The 23,190-nt window shown below is 41.3% G+C and overlaps 1 protein-coding gene across 1 annotated transcript in view; it reads left to right on the forward strand.

Annotated features, from left to right (window-relative positions):
- Positions 1–23,190, forward strand: part of MLLT6 (MLLT6, PHD finger containing) — a 101,205-nt gene that overhangs the window by 20,859 nt on the left and 57,156 nt on the right. Inside the window, exons 3-7 of the mRNA XM_029283061.1 lie at positions 11,289–11,343; positions 12,882–12,991; positions 14,060–14,163; positions 15,589–15,682; positions 22,539–22,646. Of these exons, the coding sequence (XP_029138894.1) occupies positions 11,289–11,343; positions 12,882–12,991; positions 14,060–14,163; positions 15,589–15,682; positions 22,539–22,646 (471 nt within the window). The remainder of the gene's footprint in view (positions 1–11,288; positions 11,344–12,881; positions 12,992–14,059; positions 14,164–15,588; positions 15,683–22,538; positions 22,647–23,190) is intronic.

Here is a 23,190-nt window from a genome sequence, read left to right on the forward strand (position 1 = left end):
TTGCAGTCTCCTAGGTGCAATGACATACTTCCAAGAGCTCAAATAACAGTAGAAACTAGATAGCAACAAGGGAGACACCACTACTGGTAATGTTCTAAGTGCCAGCTATAAAACCAGTTTTGCTGCTCCAGGAAAGAAAGCAAAGAACCAATAACTCGTTCAACATCCACTTACTGAATTGTGGCAATAAACGTTTCTATGCAGAACTAAAGTAAGCCAATAATAAAGCATAGTAAAAGGTAGTCAGACATGAAAACATCTGTCATATTTCTTAGGGAACCAAACTATTTAAGTATGAAGAATACATAGAGAGCTATGGCAAAATAATTCATAATATTGGCTCAAGCGATAAGCATTCAGTCTGCTACTTCATGTAAGCTACAACAAAACTTGAAAGGCAAAAATCCTGTACACTTTCTTGTGCAGAAATTGATGCTCCTGATATGGCATCAGCCTTTTTGAAATAACACAATAGAAATCAATCAGGTTATGTCCTGATCTGAGTGTAGCATTTTTAATTATGTTGAAATACTTTCATTTCCTTTAGAATCATACATATTTTTATGCTCCTCATTGAAAGTTAAAGAAAAAAAAATCATGTTTGCAAATTTTCCATGTACTGGAAGTGAAAGTGCACAGATATAGTCAGCATTTATATAGTAAAAGCCATCTAGAAGGCAGAAGTTGTCAAAATTGAATGCTGATCTGAAGAGATTTTAAGGCATGTCTGGATATATGATAAGTCAATAGTTGATTAATCTAAATAATAGTATAATATCCATGTTTATTGCAAGACAGTTGAGTTGCTCACATTGTTCCAAGTTGGTTTCATGTTACAAGTTTTTGGATTCTCACTTAAAACTATGCCTCTTACTATTTCTGAATTATTCACATGGACTTAAATTTTAAGGAATTCGTTACTTATAAATGCCCATTGGGGCATTTATTAATTAATTTAGACTGTGGAGATTCTCAGTCATCCAGGTCATAGTTATCCCAAAGGTGCTTTTTCAAAAGGCAACTGGACTGTTTTTTTTCTTTGAAGAGGAAGAAGAAGACATTTTGTTTCTCATCCAAGAAGCTTCATCAGTTCTGGCAGGATGGTGGGGGCAATGGAAGGATTAGTTCTGACATGATGGGGGGTTGGGATTGGAAGGATATTTCTTTGTAGTCAGCTGGTCATTAGCATTCTCCCTAAGAACTTTTTAGGACACTTGGGTTTTATCTGCGTGCTCAGGGTCACGCATATCAGAGTGCAAATGGGGTGGAATCTGAGAGCTGTTCAGTGTTAAAGTGGCCTCTTTTACCTCTCCTTCAAACCACAGGTTCTCTGTATCCAAAATGTGGACTTTCTGGCTTTGTTTATTTGTTTGTTTATAATAATTGGTATAATTATTGATATAAATTGGTATAAATGTGTACCATTTATAAATGATTTTAAATGCAGCTTTTTTATCTTTGACCGAGCTCAAGTGTTAAACATAAGCTCTTTCAAAAAGTACTCATAGCTAAGGGAAATAACATGTATTATGCAGTTATTTCATCTTTCCTCAATTAATAGAGCTTATGTGGTACAAAGAAGGAAAAAAGGAAAAAAAATGAACCTCTACAAGGTTACAAATGGAAACTAGCATTGTTTGGATTTTGTCCCCTCCCCTGGATATGCACACAAATAAAATTCCATGAAATAAGCTGAATGTTTGCACAATGCAAGCTTCAAGAAAAAGAAAATACTCCAAGTGCTAGTGAAAATGTGTATATATGTTATGAGCCAGATTACTTTAGATAAAATCCTTTAACAAAGGCATTACAAAACAAACCCACGTAAAACAAAGCCATGGGAAACAATTTAAAAATTTTAATTTATAAAAATAGTCAGCTAACTAAATAAAACAAGGTATTTCACTGTTTGTTATATAACAGAAACATAATTTCAGAATAAATTTAGTGCATTAGAAGTTCTCCAGCACAGGAGATGGAGAATCCACCAATGGGTTTTCTCTGTCTGCCTGCTCTTGAGACCAAGTTAGCCAAACTTGACACGCCCCCTGTTGCTAGAAGACCCAGTCTTGACTTGGTCTCAAGCTCTTGAAGACGTGTCAGGTTTGGCTCTCAGGTTTTAGAGATCTTCAATTCAATTAGCAGGTCAGAGATCCATTGTTGAATTCTCCTTGCCTTAATTTTGGTATTTGTACATCTCCTGATTAGTAATTCCATTCTAAAAATTCCCCCCCCCCAAACATTTCCCCCAGGAACGCTGGGATCAGCGCAGCCTCAAATCAGCTGATTTGAGGCTTGCGGGGGGGGGAGAGTACTTCTCCGTTCATCTTCCCAGGGCTCTGGGGGGGGGGAATTCCTTGCCAACAACAGTTCCCTCATCAGCTTTCCTGCGCAGCGCGCAGCGCTGCTGCCACGATCACCCTCAGAGTGTAATTTTGTCTTTGACACCTCCGGAAGCCGTTTCTAACGGCCCGAAAGTCGTGGCCGCCATTTTGGACAGCTGCCAAAGTCACAATTTAAACGGAAGTTCCCTTTTGTCATCAAAGGCAGATTTCTTCGGGCAATTAATTCCGCCTTTCTGCCACATTCGGGGCAAGGGCTTCAAGCCTCTCAGTGTAGCCTTGCCGACCCCAGGAAGCTGCAACTAAGTTTGCCGCGGTCATCATTTTGGGTGCGCCACGCGGCCAGCTTTGGGCCTCACATTAGCCTGATTGCTGGCTGAAGGCCTCAAGTGTTCTACAGGGCCTTCCCCTAGTGATTCAGGCCTCTCACACAGCCTTACCATCCCAGGAATTTTGGTGAAGCCCGTTGCGGCCGCCATTTTGGGCGTGTCGCGAGGCCCTCCCTTAGTCATCACATTGGACCTTTTGTACTGACTGCAGGCCTCAAGCCTTCCTACAAGGCCTTCCCCATATTCTGGCTTGTTCTTGCAGCACATTTGGCAGACTATTCTACCTGGCCCTCTGCACCCATATTTGGGCATTCTGGTGCACCTTGTCTGGCCACCTAAGGCAGTGGTGGCGAACCTATGGCACGGGTGCCAGAGGCGGCACTCAGAGCCCTCTCTGTGGGCACGTGCGCTGTCGCCCCAGTCCTAGGCCTTCAGCTGGGTTTTATAAAACCTTTTCGCTTTAGGCCTCCGCTGCCATGTGCAAAAAAAAAAAAGGTTCAGTCAATTTCAACTTCTCGCGGGAAAAAAAGATCTTGCAAAGTTGGAATTGATTGAACCTTTTAGTCCCACCCATTCTTCCGTTACTACCACAGCCATGCCCAGCCAATGGGCCACACCCAGCCGGCACTCGATGATGAATAAGTGGGTTTTGGGTTGCAGTTTGGGCACTCAGTCTCTAAAAGGTTCGCCATCACTGACCTAAGGCCACCGGGCGGACCCCCATATCGAGTGCCAACCGTGCCTTCGGCTACAACTTCAACAGCCGTGACCATCATCCCAGAGAGATTGGCCTCCCCGGTCAGGTGGTCAGGGGAGCAGTCCCCATTACTTGCTCCAACTACTCTTCCTGCCAACTGCTTGCCTGCCAGAGCTCCCCCTCAGGTTCCCTGAGATAGCTCAACCCAGGATGTAGGATTCAACTGTACCTCAACCCATGAGCACCGCCTCCCCATCCTCGAGTTACAGCTGGCACAAAACCTCCAAACAGGAGGCAGCAGGCAAGCTCAAGAACAAGGCTAAGGCCACCCTGAAAAAGCCTTCCAAGTTGGCAGAGAAGCAAGCCAGCCGTAGGCACCAGGCTTTGGAGAAGGAGTTCTCCAGAGCGCAGAGGCAGGCCAGAATAGAAACGGATCATTTGGCGGCCCCTGATTTTGACCTCTAGGTCCCTCGACCTCTGCTCAGGGCGTGTGATCCTTGGCAGAAGCTCCCACCATGCATTGTTCCCCTCCAGTGACAGCTCAGAACACAGCTGCCAGCCCGCCCACAGTTTGAGGCCTGGAATCCTCGCGCTCGGTCCCTGAGGCCACCTTCACCCCAACGGTGGCTGGACTCAGGGAGCCAGAACTCGGAGACATTTTCTCCGATGGCCGCCTTGAGGCCCTGCTCTCTAAGGTTTGTAGACTGTGCACTCGCAGCACGGTCTTCAAACCCGCCCGGACATGAGGCTTCTACCTCTGTTATTCCGCCTTATATACCTCCAGCAGGGATTCCCCTATATATCATGAACCCACGTCTCCTGCCCATTCCTCAATTAGTGGCTACTCATCCCCGACGGGAGGTGATCAGCTGGATTTCAACATCAGAGGAGGAAGAGCTTCCCCCTGACCCCTCCCCGTCAGGAGGCCTTTTCAATCCGGCCTTATTTCTTCCCTTGCTTCGCAAAGCCACCACGACAGCCAAAATTGGGCCCGATCAGTTCCCTCAGCCGCAATCCACATCCGAGGCAAGTACGAACCCGATCTTCTTCGAAACCGTGGCAGCCCAGCACCATGTTCCCTGTCCTTCTATTTTTCTTAACGGGGTTAAGAAGCAATGGGTTTCCCCATCATCTTTCCCCTCCATAGGTGCAACAGACAAAAAGATACTTAGTACCTCTATAGACCTAACTGAGGCCCTGGAGGACCAAAGGTGGATGAAGCCTGGACCCCTCTCGTGTCTCAGACTGCGGTTTCCGGGGACATGGCTGAGGCGCTCAAAGCAGAGGACAGAAAATGGGACTTAACTTTCCGAAAGACCCATCAATCGGCCACGTGGGCAATTAAAACAGCCACTTGCGCGTCCTTTTTTGTCTGAACCACCCTCCTATGGCTTCGTCAGCTTCAGGCCAGACTCCTTCCGGAGAACATTCGGACCCATCAGGACCTAAGCAAAATAGTTGCGGTGACGGAGTACGCATCGGATGCAACTCTACAGTCGGCCAACTTTGCTTCCAGGTCCTTAGCCTCCAACGTTACTGCTAGGAGGATGCTATGGCTCAAGCACTGGCAGGCCGACGCCAAGGCCAAATGGCGTCTCGCAACCGCCCCCTACCAAGGCAACCACCTCTTTGGGGAGGCCCTGAATCCATACCTTGTGGAAAAAAAGGACAAGCGGAAGGTCATGGCTTATCTCACCAAACGGTCTGACAAGCGTGCCACTCCTTATTCCCGTAGGCAGTCCTTTCAGCCGACTTCGGGCTCAGCAGCCATCCAACCCTCCCATCCTTTCACGCCCAGACAAGACCGCCCATATGACCGTCCATATGACAGAGCAGGCTTTCGGCCCAGACAGCAGAATCAAAACAAACGGCCATTTCGAGGGACAGGACGTCCCTTCAGGAGGTCCAAGTGACTCTCATGTCACCCTCCCCATAGGGGGCAGGCTGGCCCACTTCTTCCGTGGTTGTGGGAGCTCACAACCACGGACAGTCTGTAATGGGTATTACAGACCGTCCAATATGGTCTGTCCCTCGAGTTTCTGTCCAGTCCCCCGGGTCATTTCATCACCTGCCCCACATCTCGGGATCCAATCAAGTGGGGGCTTATGCAGGAGGCCATTCATCATCTTTTGGAAATACAGGCCATAGAACCGGTACCGCCGGATCACAAGGGAAGGGGATTCTACTCCATCCTCTTCGTGGTTCCCAAGGCCTCGGGGGGGATGGAGGCCAATTCTAGACCTCAAGGGTCTGAATTATTACATCGCATACAAAAAATTCAAGATACAATCACTCCAGTCCATCCTGGGAGGCATCAGATAGGGAGACTTCCTGGCGTCCATAGACCTCACGGAAGCGTATCTCCACATCCCCATCCTTCCAGATCACCGGCGGTTCCTCAGGTTCTGTTACAGGGGCCATCACTTCCAATACAGGGCCCTCCCGTTCGGCCTCTTCTTGGCGCCCAGGGTGTTCACCAAGATCCTGGCTGTGCTGGCCGCCCATCTACGGAAGGTACCGGTACGCATCCAGTGCTACCTGGACGACATCTTGATTCAAGCGTCCTTCCGGGCAGCCTAGTCGGACCTGGACCTAACGGTTCAGGTCCTCCAACAGTACGGGTTCTCGGTGAACTTCCGGAAAAGCCAGATGGTTCCCTCATCCAGACTTCTGCACCTGGGAGCCATCATAGACACCACAAATTGTATGGTCTATCTTTCCCAGGAGCGGTTGGACAGCATCAGGGACCTAGCTCGCCGAGTGTACAAGGACCGCACCGTCCCACTGGTCTTGCTCTCTCAACTACTAGGGGAAATGGTCTCCTGCATAGCCATAGTTCCCTGGGCCAGACTCCACTTGCGGGATCTCCAATGGTTCCTTCTACCGTTCCAGCGGTTGAACGCCAGCGCATCCAGCTGGCAGGTGAGGCTCCCAGTCCAAACCCTGAGGTCTCTTCACTGGTGGTTCTCACAGGCGGTTACCAAGGGGTCACCTTTCAAGGAGCCCAACCGCCTCACAATCATGACAGACGCCAGCCTGTTCGGCTGGGGAGCCAACCTACAGTCTCAGTTTGCGCAGGGCCGTTGGTCCCGCACAGACTTGAGACACAACATCAACTGGCTGGAACTCAGGGCCATTCACTTAGCTCTTCGCCACTTTCACCACCTGATGAGAAGCCGTCACGTATTGGTCCTTATGGACAACGTGGCGTCCAAGGCCCACGTGAACCGGCAGGGGGGCACCAGATCCAGGTCCCTCATGTCCGAGGCCCGGCTGCTGGGATCCTGGGCAGAGTCCAACCTGGCCTCCCTCAGGACCGAGCACATCTCGGGGGAGAAGAACCGGCAGGCAGACTTTCTGAGTCGCTCTACGATAGATCCCTCGGAATGGGGACTACATCCGGATCTTTTCTCTGAGATATCCCAAAGGTTCGGCCAACCGGTCCTCGACCTGTTCGCATCGTCGAGCAATGCCCAACTCCCAAGGTACTTCTCCCGCTATTACTTCCCAGGGGTGGAGGGGACGGACGCCCTGCAGACTCCGTGGCCGGAAGGCCTACTTTATGCCTTCCCCCCTCCCGCTCATCCCGGTGACCATCCACAAACTGTTCCAGGAGCAGGCGGAAGTGATCATCGTGGCCCCGTACTGGCCACGGAGGCCCTGGTTTGTCGACCTAATGAATCTCTCCCGTTCTTCCCCGTGGAAGATTCCCCCACATCGCGTGTCCTTACACCAGGGGGTCCTCCAACACCCGGACCCTCAGTGGTTATAGTTAGCCGCCTGGCACTTGAGCGCAGGATCATGATTCAAGAGTTGTTCTCGCCACGGGCAATCACTATGATTCAGGCCTCTCGTAGGCCAGCGACCAATCGCATTTATGATTCCACCTGGAAACATTTTTGCCATTGGTGCGGAAGGAGGCAACTGGATGTTTACAAATTGACTATTCCTCAGATCGTAGACTACCTTCTTGACGGTCTGGACAGAGGCCTGGCCCCTGCGACCATTCGTAGGCACGTGGCGGCCCTATCAACATTACTCACTTGGCGCGAATTCAGTCCCTCTAGCTCACCATCCTAGGATACGCGCCTTCATCAAGGGCGCATGCAACACTAGGCCTCCCGTGATGCACAGGTATCCCTCTTGGGAGCTGCCTCGTGTACTTCATGCACTCACGAAACCGACCTTTGAGCCCATTACTACTATACCGTTACGGGCCTTATCTCACAAGGTTGCATTCCTGGTCGCCATCACGTCAGCCAGACGTATTTCCGAGCTGGCTGCTCTCTCGATCAGGAACGATCTTTGTATCTTCCACCGAGATGGGTGGTCCTTCGGTTGGATCCCACTTTCGTGCCCAAGGTCAACTCACTCTTCCATAGGGCACAGAAAGTCATTTTGCCTAATTTTTGTCCCAATCCTTCCCATGACTTGGAGCGGCAGTGGTACACACTGGACGTCCGCAGGGCTCTGCGGCGTTACATCAAGCTCATGGCACCTTTTTGCAGGTCTGAGGCCCTCTTTATTTCTTTCCTCCCGGCTTCCCTGGGGCAGAAGGTGTCCGCTTCCACCTTAGGCAGGTGGATCAGGGCTTGTATCGCGGAGGCGTACCAGTCTTCTTCCCTGTCAGCTCCGAGTCATATCACAGCCCATTCCACTCACAGCGCTGCGACCTCTGCAGCATGGGCCACTCAGGCGTCCATCAAGGAAATTTGCAGGGCTGCGACATGGTTTATGCCCTCCCCATTTGTACGCCATTATAGGATTGACAGCTTCGCTTCAGCGGACGCCTCCTTTGGTTGGAGGGTCCTCCAGCAGGTGGTCTCCGGGGACGTAGAGCGGCCTTATCTGTTTCCCACCCACTGGGACAGTGAGGCTTTGGTATGTCCCATTGGTGGATTCTCCATCTCCTGTGCTGGAGAAGGGGTGTTGTCTTACCTGAACACCTTTTCTCAGCACGGAGATGGAGAATCCACACCCACCCTTAAGGTCAGTTAGGCCAGTATTAGGGGTTTGAGAGCCAACACCTCGTCCTAGCATCAGCCACTGGATCTCCTAGCAACAGGGGGCATGTCAAGTTTGGCTAACTTGGTCTCAAGAGCAGGCAGACAGAGAAAACCCATTGGTGGATTCTCCATCTCCGTGCTGAGAAAAGGCGTTCAGGTAAGACAACGCCCCTTTTTTAACTTCTTCAGCAACGAAACCTATTAATTAAAAACAAATCCTGGAAACCCTGATTAAGAATAGAACTTTACTGAGAGAAAATCAGCTGTGTTTGAGAGGTATTATTTATTTATTTGCCCTTAATCTCTCATGAAATTTCATCCAGGTTCATTCAGCATCCTAGTATTCTTGTGTTGAAAAATTCTGCATTACACCATAGGGTTATAGCAGTGACTTCTGGTTATTAGATTCTATATAAAACAAGCACAGATAGTCCTTGTTTACTGACCACAATTGGATCAGCAACTCAGGGTCAATAAGTGAAACTATGATTATGCTCATGATTTTACCTGACCTCTCCTCTGCTTTACAGACCTGTGAGGATTGGTTGCAATGTTACTTGTTCATCACCATTGTAATTGCAAACTGTTGCTATATGAGGGAGTCACTAAATAAAGATTATCTGTGTTATAAATCACTATGGTATGTTTGTGTGTGTTCCCACTATTTTGTAAAAAACAATATACGGATTTGTCTTAATTCATTTTCTGCTTCCTTAATTCATGTTTTGCTTTCTGCACAAAACAAACTTTACTTAGAAATACCCTATGAAATGGTTCTTTATCTCTGTTTTCACAAATGTTTTGGCTGGTTTTTTTTCAAAGAAGGAGCAGGAAAAGAGGGCAGAGTGCATCAGCCCAGACAGTGCAGGCTATAGAATAACTTTGATCCATTTTTGCTAAATCCTATTGAAGCATCACCCACCATCCTTTTCCAAATCAGCACAATCAATTTGCAGTATCAACTGTTTCTTAGCCACAGGAAATCTTGCATTAAGTTCAAATGTAGTTTTGCTGAAGAATCACTCCACAGCATCTGTTTTGCCGGCTAAAGCTGAGTAACATAATGTGTGAAGTAACAATATGGGCATGAATGCTTAGGGAAATGTTACTTACTTCTGAATGTCTACAACTGTATCAAAAATGTCAGAGATTGATAGTTTCCAGATGTGATAAATCCAAGATTACAGATTAACAGAATTGGAAGGGACCTTGGAAGTCTTCTAGGCCAAGCCCATGCTCAAGCAGGAAACCCTATACCATTTCAGATAAATGGTTGTCTGGTCTCTTCATAAAAAACTCCAGTGTTGGAGCACTCACAACTTCTTGAAGCAAGTCATTCCATTGATTAATTGTTCTAAATGTCAGGAAATTTCTCCTTAGTTCTAGGTTGGTTCTTTCTTTGATTAATTTTCATCCATCGCTTTTTGTTTTGCCTTCAGGTGCTTCGGAGAATAAGTTAACCTCCTCTTCTTTGTGGCAGCCCCTCAAATTTTGGAACACTGCTATCATGTCACTCCTAGTTCTTCTTTTTACTAGACTAGACATATCCAATTCCTGAAACCACTCCAGTTCCCTAATCATCTTTGTTGCTCTTCTCTTCTCTCTTTCTAGAGCCTCAACATTTTTTTTATATTGTGGCGACCAAAACTGGATTTAATATTCCAAGTATTAAATGGTATCAAGTGGTACTAACAAGGTGCTGCTGCTTTTAAAAATTGTAGGAACTTTTATTCTTCATTGTCTTCCCAAAGCCTGTTTGGGAATGATTGGCTCCATTAGACAAAGTAAGCTGTTTGCTTTATAAATGAATTGACTCCTGTCCTTAGGAGCTGGATTGACTGCAAGGCAACTCCTGGGAAAAGTGAGGAGATTTATGGATGAGTTTTATAGTCTTGTTTAAGTAAGGAGTGGATGGGTGAGCTGGCAGGCTGGCTGGCAGAGTGTTTCACCCTTCATGTTTACATTTTTCCCTAATCATCTGGAGCAGAGAGGTTGGAAAGGTCTTTTCAGTTGCAAATTTCTTGATGTGAATCTACCTACCATACACTGACCCTGACTCTTGTTCCTCTTTTTTTTCAGCTGCCTCTCAAGAGACATGCACATCCTTGTGACAAACAGGCCTAATTTCTTAAATCCAATTCCTCAATAATCATTCAACGAAAGCTGACCCCCAAAATCTACCTCCCATTTGTTGCTTGGCCTTTCTTTCAATGTTTCTACAGGCTGGTTAGGCCCCTTCTAAACCTGTCACTTTTCCTATAGTTTTTTTTCCCTTTTGAGGTAAGGATCAAATGATCCATAAATGTACAATCTGAGAACCATCCATTGTGGTTAAGATCAAGGCAAAGGATAAGGAAACAGAAATTCTGGAACAACAGTTCAAAGAGTAAATTTATTTGCCTTACATTAATCCTTGCTCAATTAATACTGATCCCTTGTGTTAAACTGAGTCAAATTAAAATATTGCAGAATTAACAAAATAAGAATGTGTTTGAGTTTAGATAGTTTTAGGGGCACATTGTGATGCAAGTAAGGAGTAGAGTATGGCTAAAAGCAAAAAATTATCCATAACCTTCCTGGTTGAAAATCTACCTGTCACAGTGCTGAAAATAATATTTTTTTCAAGCAAATCTTATTGATATTCTTTATTTTAAAATCCGTTTGATTTCTAAGTAGGTATCTAATTTTTATAATCTATTTGAATTTAATTTCCAGCAAATTTTCTCTAAAAGGTGTGATTTAAAATATACTTTCATCCAATTTTCTCACGTTTATGGAACTAAGAGCTGCACTGAAGAAGAACTATGGATGTTCTTCTATCTGATGAAGAATAATGAGAATTGTAACTTTCTGGAACTTTGAAAGTTCTGTATCACTGCTAACCTTGGGTCTTTTTTTTTATTTTAATGTACAGAGGTGTGAGCTGTGTCCTCATAAAGATGGAGCACTGAAACGGACTGATAGTGGAGGTGAGCTTACTTTTGAAGATAGCAGGGCAGTCCAGACACCATTTCTCAGTCTAAACAAGGAATATTTGCTTTTGAGTTACTTTTTACAACTTTTCCTTCCGCCACAAATCAAGAGGACTGTGGCATGTGAAGTTAAAATCAAAATCAAAACGGTAGCAGAGTAATAAGGGTCACTTGTCTGTGAGATGGATGGTCATATAAATTTGATTACTATAAGTAAAAATAGGCAAAAAAATAAGCAAAAGAATTCAAATTCAGCAGAATTATTAAGGCCATTATTAAGAGGCATACCATGTTTGGATTTCAATCATTCAGAATAGTTCCACTTCTTTTAGATTTCTGAAACTCATAGGCAAAGTTTCCGTCCAGCTCTCTAAGGCAAAGGTCTTCCAAAGGGTGAATGCGGTTCCTGAAAAACATTTCTCACTCTTTCCAAAATTTCCCAAGGGGAAAGGCCCTCAGCATATCCACATAGGACACACATAAGATAGATGCAGTCTTGAAGTTGACTATCCTTCAGGTACCTGAGAATCAAATTATTTTTGGTCAAAACCTGCGATTTGGATTTGTAGCTGGAAGCCTATTGGCAGTCAATGCAATGCCTGTAACAAAGGTTTTATGCTTGTTGCAGCAGTTATTCCAAATGCTTGCCAACTCCATTATTATGAAATGACAATACCGACACTTCTTTACTCCATCCTCAGAACATAAGGAGTTATGTCTCACTTGAGCATCATTACAAATAATAATGAGTATATTTTTGGTTCATCCAATGCCACTTTTTTCAGGAAGTTTTTAGATTAATCGAGGCTCCCTTAGAACTGTGAACAAATGAAAGTTGGAAGCATGAAAAAAATTATGGCTGCTTTGGAATCTCTGAGAGAGGAATCAACAAAGATGTCATTTTCACTGTGACAATAAATCTTTTATGTTATAAAAAAAAAGAGGATGTCAATCTTGCATTCAGGTTTTTATATCATCAAGTCAATTGCTTCTTCAGGGCTGGAACTATAGTTCAGGCATCTACAACATCATAGAATTACAATGTTATTCTATAGCTGTGAACGCATATTTGAATAGAAATACAGTACTTCTCACAAAGGGGAGAAAATACTACAACCCGGTAAGCTGTATGTTTGTTGAGTCTCCGGGTGTGGACTGCTAATGGTCAAATTCAAAGCCCCGATCATCTCCCTTGATAGGATTATATATTTTGAACTAGATTTGGGCTACATCTTTTTCTCCGTATAGAAAACAAATAGCCTGTGCACCAATGATTAGCATGTGGGAGAACACTTAAAAGTCTTTAACCCAATCTTGTGTTCCCTCTATAGAGATAATTGTCTCAATTTGGAGGAACAGTGGTTCATTAAAGGTCCCACTTGTGGTCTGGAAAATGTAATTTTATTGCCTCAGTGAAAATCAGGCCATAAAAGCTTGATCCCCCACAGAATACCTAAACCAATTACGGTTTGATTGATGCCTTTTTCTGATGTTCCTTATTTTCTCCATATCATTTTTGTCCTTCTGGCATCCAGGCTGGGCCCATGTTGTCTGTGCTCTGTATATCCCTGAGGTGCAGTTTGCGAATGTTCTCACTATGGAGCCTATTGTCCTCCAGTATGTGCCCCATGACCGCTTCAACAAGGTAAAGGAGAGACCTATCACAACTTACCTAACCCACCTCTATTTTGAACTCTTGGGGCCAGCTCACGTATTAAATTAAATACGAGAGCATGCAGTTTCCCTGTAGTTTGTTTATATTACTACCTTTTTTAAAGTGTGGGTGCCCAATCTTGTGTCAATAAAAATGAATAGAGATTTCCTCTTATGGTGTCAATTATGGAAACATCTATGAATTTTCTGGGTCATAGAACAAACTTGGTTTCTCAATGCTTCCTTCTGGGTTGTTTTTACCAACTTCTCAGTCTCCCAAAATACAAATCTAATAGTTTCTAATAGTTTACCATTCTAGCACTTCATAGGCTCAACTCTGCTTAGCTTCCAAACCCAGACAAGACCAAGTAACTTAACAAAATGTTATGCCTTCCCACCGTATTTCAAGTTATTTTTTTTTAAAGTGTTTCTTTCTCTTTTATATTTTCATGAAGAAAATATAAGGAAGAACAAATTTGAAAAGTAGAAGTGGAAGTTTTAAGTCTTCCCTTTGCACACATGGAGATATCAATCAAGATTCCATTCCCATGTGCTTAGAATAATGTTATTCTCTCTCTCTCTCTCTCTCTCTCTCTCTCTCTCTCTCTCTCTCTCTCTCTCTCACGCACGCACGCACGCACGCACACACACACATATAGCTGCATCTTGCTTACAGAATTATGGAATTGGAACGAATCACAAGGTTCCCACCCCCCAGGCAGAGTAGAAAACCAATTAAATCATCCTTGAGTAGTAGCTATCCTGCCTCTTAAAAATCTCCAGAGATGCAGAACCAAAGCCTCTGTAGACTGTTCCAGCATAATAAATATCTTACTATCTGATAATCATATTATGTGGTATTGTTCTCAGACTCTTTTCAGAGATCATCCTGATTGACTATGAATTATGTAGCCCCTATATTTGAAGGGCACCAGGCTATTCTATGCTGTCCTAAGTTATTACATATTGCCAAACAATGTCATTCGTAAAATTGCATTTTGGGATCTCCAGTGAGAGGCATATTAGAAAAGCAGATGAAGTCCTGTTGTTCTTGTTGCAGACTTGTTACATCTGTGAAGAACAGGGCAGGGAGAGCAAAGCAGCTTCTGGAGCCTGCATGACTTGCAATCGTCATGGTTGTCGGCAAGCCTTCCATGTTACCTGGTGAGTCCTTAAGTATATATTTCAAAATCACTTTCTTCCACCCCAGTTTCTGTTCCCCAACCTTTCAGTTTCTTCCATCACTATTATGAATCAATGAAATATTATTAACTAGTAAGGATGGAGAATTCCTCTGATTGATTGTAGCTTCTTCCTGAAAGCTAAATGTTTTATGGATGTTTTCATTTTGGCTTATTTCTCCTCTTCAGTCATCTTTAAAAGAATACTTCTAATGGAGGAAAAGATTATGCCCATTTTCCATCAGTCTTACCCTTCCAACATCCTGTTATTCACCCAATGAAAATCACAAATTTCCATTTTTATTTTAAATCTGAAATTGGGATGGCCACCATTTTGGATATTTAATTTTCAGTCTTTCTTTTTAAATAACACATCCTTGCCTTTGCACCAAATATGAAACACAAATTTTAATTAGTGGGTTTAAAAAAAAAAAAGAATTCTGATGGGGAAAAGGGTAGGAATGGCATTCCTAAGGGAGAGAATAAAGCAGGAGAATATTTAATGCTGCTTGACTATTTCACTATTTCACTACATTTCTCATCTAGTTGGCCTAAACGTGACTTGGAAAAGTGACCAAGAAGGAGAAAATAATGGAAGGCAAGGGGAAATATGCATTTAACCCTTGCCTTCCATTTCCCTTCCATAAATCTTATCCTGTCCTTGCTTTTTTTATATAACCCAGAGAGGCCCAATTCCTAGCCCAACTTCACTGACAGATTTCTTATTCAATGAAGAAATAGACTGCAGGACAAAAAAAGGCATAAATTAATAATCTTTTGATAAAGGACAGGGTCCAACAAAAATGTATATAACCCTTCTAGAGATTTTTTTTTTTTTTACTTTTTTGTTATTGTTGAAAAAGTGGATTAGCTCCACTTTAAGAACAGAGGGCAATTTGGGCAATTAAAAAATTGAATCTTTTTTGTTTGCCATATCCTTTTTTTTGCATCAACAATAGCATAGAAAAGGATATTTAACTGTTAACAAACCAAATACATCTCCTTATTGCTAATTAATTTATTTCTGTTAAAACATTAGAATATACTCCACCAACATATACTATAAGATGGCAGTTTGAATAGTTTCTGTCTTCTCTCTGATGTTATTAGTTGTTATACAAAGAATAGTACCACAAGTCTCAGATGTTCATTTACAAATCAGGACATGAGTTGGCAATTACCAAGAGGAGTAAGGAGATCTATGTATTTTTTTTAACCAGTTCAGGGCTGATGGTTCTGTTATTAGGGTAGGTATGAGAAGGTGTGTGGAGTAAATTATTTCTTTTATTTACATAACTTCTTTAAAGTTATGTAAAGGAAAATCGAATTAGTGAGTTAGGGAAATCAAAACCTGGTTTGACTGAGATGCCCTGGCCTCAGTTTACATCAGTTCACTTCCATATTTCAGTGCTCAAATGGCTGGACTTTTGTGTGAAGAAGAAGTCTTGGAAGTTGATAATGTGAAATACTGTGGCTACTGCAAGTACCATTTCAATAAAATGGTGAGTCATTACTTCTTGTTATAATTGTAAATAAAATGTAGATAGTTACCAAGGTCTAACAGAAGTTATGGATATAAGTCTGGAGATTTTTGCACGTGCATTATTCCTGGGTTAGGGTCCTTTCCAAATTATTGGTCTCTAAGATCAGAAGCTTAAATCACAGAAAGTTCAAAAGTCAGTTTCAAGAAAGGAAACCAATGTGGATAAATATGTAGGAGGACACATCGTCTGTGGGTATAACAGAGAGATTACAAATATTAAATCAGGTATGCACAATTTCTTCCAAGTCAAAGGCTCCCCTTGATTTTTGAGAGGCATCTTGAAGCCTGCCCTATTAACAAGAAGTGCATGTTAAAGAAGTGTGCAGAAACAAACTTTATTTAATCTTTTAATTAAATTTATAAGTACATGAAATACAACTGATATGATTATAGCACATATACTGAATCTTATTCATATTCTGTTACATTAAAAGTAACAGTTCTATGGCAACTTTTGCATAGGTTCTGAAAGATAAATCTAAGACTGTTGGAAATGGTGTATGGAATTGGACCTTGGGTTATACATCTTTATCAGAACATCTTAACTGAGATAAAATCCTAAAAAACACTGGCTACTGAAGGCAAACAGTTGGTTTCAATAAGATGATAGTGATTTAAGAGAGGTTTTACTTCCAGTGACTACAATTACGCATTCCTTTTACTGATACATTTTTAGTTTTGAAAACCTGCAGTACTGGAAGTATCAGATGATTTTTTTAAAAAAAAAAAACCTTCACCTACATGAAGGAATTTTCATCGTTCTGCAGCATTAAGATCTGCTTCTTCCATTGAGCCTCACCTATTAGATTAAATGAGAATGTCATCTTTAACCTAGATAATCATATAACCTAATTTATAAACAGGAACAGAATGCTATATCTTTTTTTTTTGCAAATTATTTGTAGATCTTTCCTCTTCTACATATTTACAAGCACTAATGTTCTAAATGTTAAAACTATTTTAACATTTAACAGCCATTTTGGAGTAACATTTATCCATTTTTTTCTGTAGTATCAATCTGCTTCTCTAGGCATTTTATTTTGTTGTTTCTTCTTTTCCTGTTATTTTTAACATTTTCAATAGCATAGCTTAACTGAAGATTTCCCAGAAAATAGGGACCAAAATAAAACCTAATGATACAGCTATATTAGTTTACTTGTATCTGCCATATTCATGAATAAAATGGGGATTACATCAGGTAAATTACATTAGAATAGCATTTTAAAGGTAAAACAGCACATTAATAAGAAATTAAATCCTGCTCAGTAACAGCAATTTCTGTCAACTGAAGCTTTAGCTGAACCCTTTCATACCAAGATTTCCAAGTTGTTGGTTGTTTTTTTTAAAAAAAGATTAAAACACTACTAAAAAGTCATGAGAAAACAAGGAAGCACAACTTCCCTTTCCCTAATATATGTCCCATCATTTTTGGTTCATTCTTGTATATGAAGAAAGTTGGGATCAAAGTCACTGTGTAGAAGTGTGCTTGCTCTTAATCTCAATTTCCTCTCCCCCATTTTTTTTCTTGCCCTGAAATTAGCTTTCCTCTAGAAATAAAATCTGATGTCATGTTATGTTTGCATAATCAGAATTGTTAGCTAAGTGGTCTATAAAGCCTATTCCAAATCTGTTCTTGCGAGGGATATACTACTTTTTGATTCCTCATGAATCTTCCAGACTAGAAAGAAAGGAGAACATGCAGTCCTCCCTGAACATTTGTAAGGGAATTTAATCTGTCCATTATACTTAAAAAACAACACAGTTGCCTTATCATACCAAAAATTGAAAGGAATGTCTCAGTTTATTCAGTCGAGAGCCCAAATATATTTTTTTGAAATTAATGCTGAGTTCTCTACATGATGCTAGTGTCATATCTACATCTAGAAAATTATCAAATCCCTATGTCTATAAAATTAAATGTTTCAAGGATAAAGTTTGGCAAGATCTCCTTGCCCAAAGAATATTCCATAACTGACAACAGAAGATTCCTCTGCTGTGGTGTTAATGTGGTTTCTAGTGCAAGTACAAATAAATTGAATGCTTGGTTGGCTTCCTATCCCAAAGAAATGTCTCAACTTTTAGTTCTGCCTTGCATTCTGTATAGACAGGTGCTGACTACCTTTAGGCAGATAAATGAAACATTTATAGACAGATGTAGATTTAATGCTCTGCCTCAGAATCCGTTCAGACAAATGCTGGAATGGCTTTGCTTCTTCGGTTGATTCACTTACAGGGGTCTCAAGGAGAGACAAATACTCTAGGCAAGCTGGGGAAGATTTAGTCAATATATGGAAATCAAGCATTATTTCCAGATAAAAATGCTGAATAGCCCAAATATCTTCTTTGAAATGAAATACTTTGCCCTTCATTACTCATGATCAAGTACACTATTGTGGATATCCTCTGAAGTAATGTTTCAGATATTACCTTGGAATTTTGTTTGTTTGCATTTGGGTATATTTTTCATTATTAATATTAACAATTTGCTTTTACAGATTTTTTTATCTTGTTTTCAGGACAACCTGAAGGAGATAGGGAATGAGAGAGAGGGATGGAGGGAGGGAGGGAGGCATAGCACTCCAGGGCATAACTGGGGCCTCATCTCAACCTTGGATTAACTTTCCAAGCCATGATGACAGAACCTAAGGAACTTAATAACAAAGGGAAAAATAGTGCTGATTCTGAGTAGGTTGCCTCTGTTGTTATCAGGACATAAGAAAAGCCTCCATATCATCATATTAAATTACTGTCTTCATAGGCCTGGACAAAGGCTTCATTGGTATAAATTCCTATTAGGGCATCTTCCAGACAGTTCGATTCCTGAGACAGGAAATGCATATGGCACATCCCCCCCCCCACCTCCAGCCCTCTGATTAGGGCCCTATTCATTCAGAAGATAGATGTAAGCACTTACTCCTGTATTCTTATGTAGACCCTACTTTGCAATTGAGTTTTCAGCAGATGAATGGCTAGCTCAGCCATCTCCAACCAACATTTTCTATATGTGTTGGTTATACTATGACCCCATCATTTCCAGTCAATACAGGTTAAGATTGAGAGAGTTATAATCCATCAAATCTGAAAAACACCCTGCTTGGGAAGGTTAACACTTGTAGATCATGTCCTTGAGGACAAACTTCTCTTTCATTCTGCTTCTCAGAATCTATCTCTGATGGTGTCCGTTGCATTCTCCTAATAGATAATTTTCTAAATTTAATTTATCATTTTTTATTATGAAAGTTAGATAGCTCAGTAATAAAGCAGAAGATCCCATGTTCATTAATGGCATCTCTAAAGAGTTTTATACAGTTTTATACCTGAAATTCAAGAGTGCTGTTCCCCATTACTGTCAATAGCACACTAGCACAATATTGTCAGCATAGTATTTATAGGATAGTACAGTGTAATTACATGTGCCAATGTTGAGCAGTGAGCTAAGTTTTTTTTTTAATAAAAATTTTATTAATTTTTATAATTAAACAATAAGTAATATGATGCATTTGTATACGCAAGCATAAAAAACAATCCAAATCAATACATTGTCGGAAATGCTCGGCAGTCCCCGCCTTGCCTCCGCCCTCATCCACTTTCCTTTCCTTCCTCCCTCTGACCCACAACCTCTCCTCCTTCCTCCTTCCCACTTCTACATCCCCTCCCTTCCTGACCACCTCCTCGAGTACAGTTTGGGATACCAGCCGAGCATCTCCTCTTATCAATACAATTATTATTTACCTATAACATGTAAATACATCAATTTTTTTACCCCTAATCCCCTTCCCCCCCTGAGCTTCCCGGAACCAAATACTGGATTGAAACACATCCCATTCCATATCTAAATTACCATTTAACTAAACAAATATAATACTATCAATATATACCTACTTTAACTCTAATAAGGCAATAAGTAAAAACAATATATCTACTCAAAATCTATATGATATTTAATCACTCCATACTTTCTCTAAATATAATCTATCCACCTTCAACATTTAAACTTTATATAAATTTTTTTTCTTACATTTTACACTTAAATTTTTCCTTCACTTTCTTCCCTCTCAAGTCTATACTTTCAATAAAATCTTAGTAATTTTGTGGAGTTAGGGATATTAATATAAGTTTACTTTTAGTTGAATAGTATCCTGGGATTAGGTTTGGGAAGTCCGGGTGGGGGGTGGGGTGGGGTTTTTCAATTGTGATGTATTTGTGATGTGCTTTTTTTTTTTTGTGTTGAAAACAATAAAAAATTCTTTGAAAAAAATAAATAAATAAATAAAATCTTAGTCAATACTTCCTGCTTCACAGCTGGAAAAGTAAAATAAAATCCGAATCTTAAATTATTTTTTTTTTACATCTTTCAAAAAAAACCCTATAAGTTCTTTACAAACATAATAAACTAGTTTCTTCCATTTCCGTAATAAAGTATCACTTCCAGCGTTTATCCATCCTTTGGCTTATGAAGCTTGCTAAGCATTCCCTGCATGTCTGTCGCTGCAGATTTCTTTGGCCTCGCCCCACCCACTGGCTCCGAAGGCTGTGGATATGTTATAGAGACTGTTTCTTTTTGTTGCTCTCTCTCTTTACGCCTATAAGCAGCACGGATCATCCTTTGCTCCTTCTGAGGATCTCCCACAGATAATGACATGGCCCCAGGCAATTCCACAACAAGTTGCTCCATCAAATCTTCCTGTGCTTTAGATGTCGATGATGGTGACATATCAGCTTTCAGGACCGACAAATAAAAATCCTTAGCTTTTTGAACAGAATTTAATCTGTATCTGGTCCCTGCAAAATTTAACACAATACCCAAAGGAATTTCCCATCTAAAAGGTATCTGCCGCTTCTTTAACTCCTGAGTCAAAAAGGTAAACTCCTTTCTTCTTCTTAAAATCTTAGAAGGTATTTCTTTTAGAAGTATAATATCTTGTGCAGCAATTTGAAATCTCTGCTGATAAAAGAGCTGTATAATTTCATTACGACGTACTCTTGTGGTAAAATAAACAACCACATCTCTAGGTAGGTTTCTCTGACGTGCAACCCAGGAATTCACTCTAAACTTTTTTTCTATTTCTCCATAAATCACCTCTGGGTTGCAATTCAATACCAGGGCCAAGGCTGTAACAACTTCCTCTTTAAGTTTCTCTTGTAAGTCCTCTTTAAGATCCCTGATTCTCAGAGCAAGTTCCATTACTTTAAATTGTGACATTACCATGTCATTTTGAAGAGTTTCCACTCCTTCTTCTACTTTTTCAAGTCTATCCTCTATTCCTTTCATTTTCTCCACTAACTCATCCACTCTTCCCTCCACACGATCAATATGAGCTGCAAGTCCTTGAAAAATATGTGATAAATTTTCACAAAGTTCCTGGTTTTTCTTATCCAAAAGTTCTTCTGTTTGTTTCACAGTCTGCAATGAAGACTTGGCTAAGGCCTCTTGTAAATCTTTAAGTGTAATGGAAGGAGGAGGTGTTGGAGGGGGAGATCTAGGTTTTTGTTGTTGAGTTTGCACAACAGGAGAAGAAATAGCTGCTTTAGGCAATGCAGAAACTCCAGTACGTTTTGTAGCCATTCTGCCAAATTATTTTTAAAAATCACAACAGCAAGTATAAACTTAAAAAATCTTGACTTAAAAAAAAAAATTCTTTTAAAATCCTTTAAAATACATCATTCCACAACCGGAAAGAAAGTGAAGGTTTTCCTTTTGTTAAAAAGAAGGAAGGAATGCTTCCGTGGCCATTTTCTTGTCACTTTCACTTGTAGAAGTAACAAAAATCCCAATTAAATCTTCGAGTTAAAGTCACATTTTAACTAAAATAAAAATCCCCTGTCAGGTTCCGTCTGTTCCAAAAGTTACTCACAAGCAAACACAATGTAGCAGCAGTGGCGGCGACGTCTAGCTTCACTCCGAAGAGCGAAGACACACCGAGCTGCGGAGAAGAGGTCCGGACTCTGGGGGAGTTCTCGCCTTCATCCCCCCAGGATCGCTCCTGGGGGGACTAGGGAACTCAACCCCTATCCAGACCAAACTCACTTTCTCCCCTTCGCCCGGGGAGAAAGTTCCGAACCGCAAAACAGCTGATCTGTGCTGTTTTGACGGCTTTGACGCAGTCCCGGGCTGGAGGCTGAAGAAAAAGCCTTCTTCGGCGATGCCTCGCCACCGGAAGCTCCCAGTAGTGAGCTAAGTTTCTAATTAGAATGTTCTTTCAACAAACAATTGAAGTTTAGGATTAGGAAATAGTATTCCTAGAGAAATAAACTGTGTTTAACAACTATTCTTGACCTAAGTTATGGTTTTCTCCTACACGATGAAAAGACAACAGTAGTAGCAGTAGTTTGATTGCTGATAAAATATGATTAATATTGGACAAGAGGGTATAGGGAAAAAAAGTTAAATACTCCCTCTGAAAACAACACTACTGGTTTTTTAAGTAGTAGCAGATTACTATTAAACAACTGCTCCAGAGATCTTTTGTTTGTCTTTGAGCCTGATAAAAAAAGGTTGCTATGAGTCATTTCTATTAAGCTTTAGGGCTGACCAGTTTTTAGACCAAATACCATAGGCTAGTTTGGATCTTTTTCTTTAAAGATTAAACTATGGTCCCAAAAATGAATTCTGGCAGCATGAAGAATCTCCAGCTTGAAGCTTGCTTGACATAAAATGATAGTGGAAACATCTAGGAGGAAGAGGGTTTTGTCAATTATAAAACCAAACTGCTATTGGTAGTAGAAGTCTATTAGTTTTTCTTGTTTGCTTTCGTTTTTCCCTTCTATGTCCATCTGATCCAAAATCCTTTCCCTAATTTCCCACTTGCCTCCAGAAGACCTCACGCCATTTTGGAGGTGGTTCTTTTATTGGAGGAAGGAGGAGTCAGTCAGCATCACCTACGCAAGAGAAGCACGTGTCTCATCATGAAAAACCAAAGAAGGTAAGAAAGAAGAAGACAAATAAAACAGTAAAATACAAAGAGCGCACATCAAAGGTTGAGAGTAAGTGCACATATTGTTTCATGGAATATGTATTTTAGGATTTTGCCTTTCTAATACCAAAGCAGATTAAATCAAATAGATAAACTTTACCTAATTATGGTATACTGTATTCTTGCTGTTCTCCTTTATCTGTCAGAATTAGTATTGGTTGCATAATTCAACATCTGGAAAATATTTGCTGAAATAATTGGATAGTTCCAGGTATCAATGAAGATAACATTTGGGTTAATTTGTATTACTTTTCACAAACTCAGTTATACAGTACATTCAGTAACTAACTAAGGGCAGAAGCTTTACAGGCTCAGCAAGATTTGATGACTTGCTCTATTGTGATCAAGAAGGAAGTTGTAGATATGCAGAAGATTCAGTTAACTACAAACCACAGAAATCCCTCTCTGTCTCCATATAAGTATCACCTTCAAGGTTTCAATCCAGGCTTAAATCCACTCTTATAAGTACAAGGGGAATGGAATCAGCCTTGTT

Source organism: Protobothrops mucrosquamatus, unplaced genomic scaffold, assembly GCF_001527695.2.
Source record: "Protobothrops mucrosquamatus isolate PMUCROS unplaced genomic scaffold, P.Mucros_1.0 scaffold10, whole genome shotgun sequence".
In the NCBI taxonomy this organism is placed as follows: domain Eukaryota; kingdom Metazoa; phylum Chordata; class Lepidosauria; order Squamata; family Viperidae; genus Protobothrops; species Protobothrops mucrosquamatus.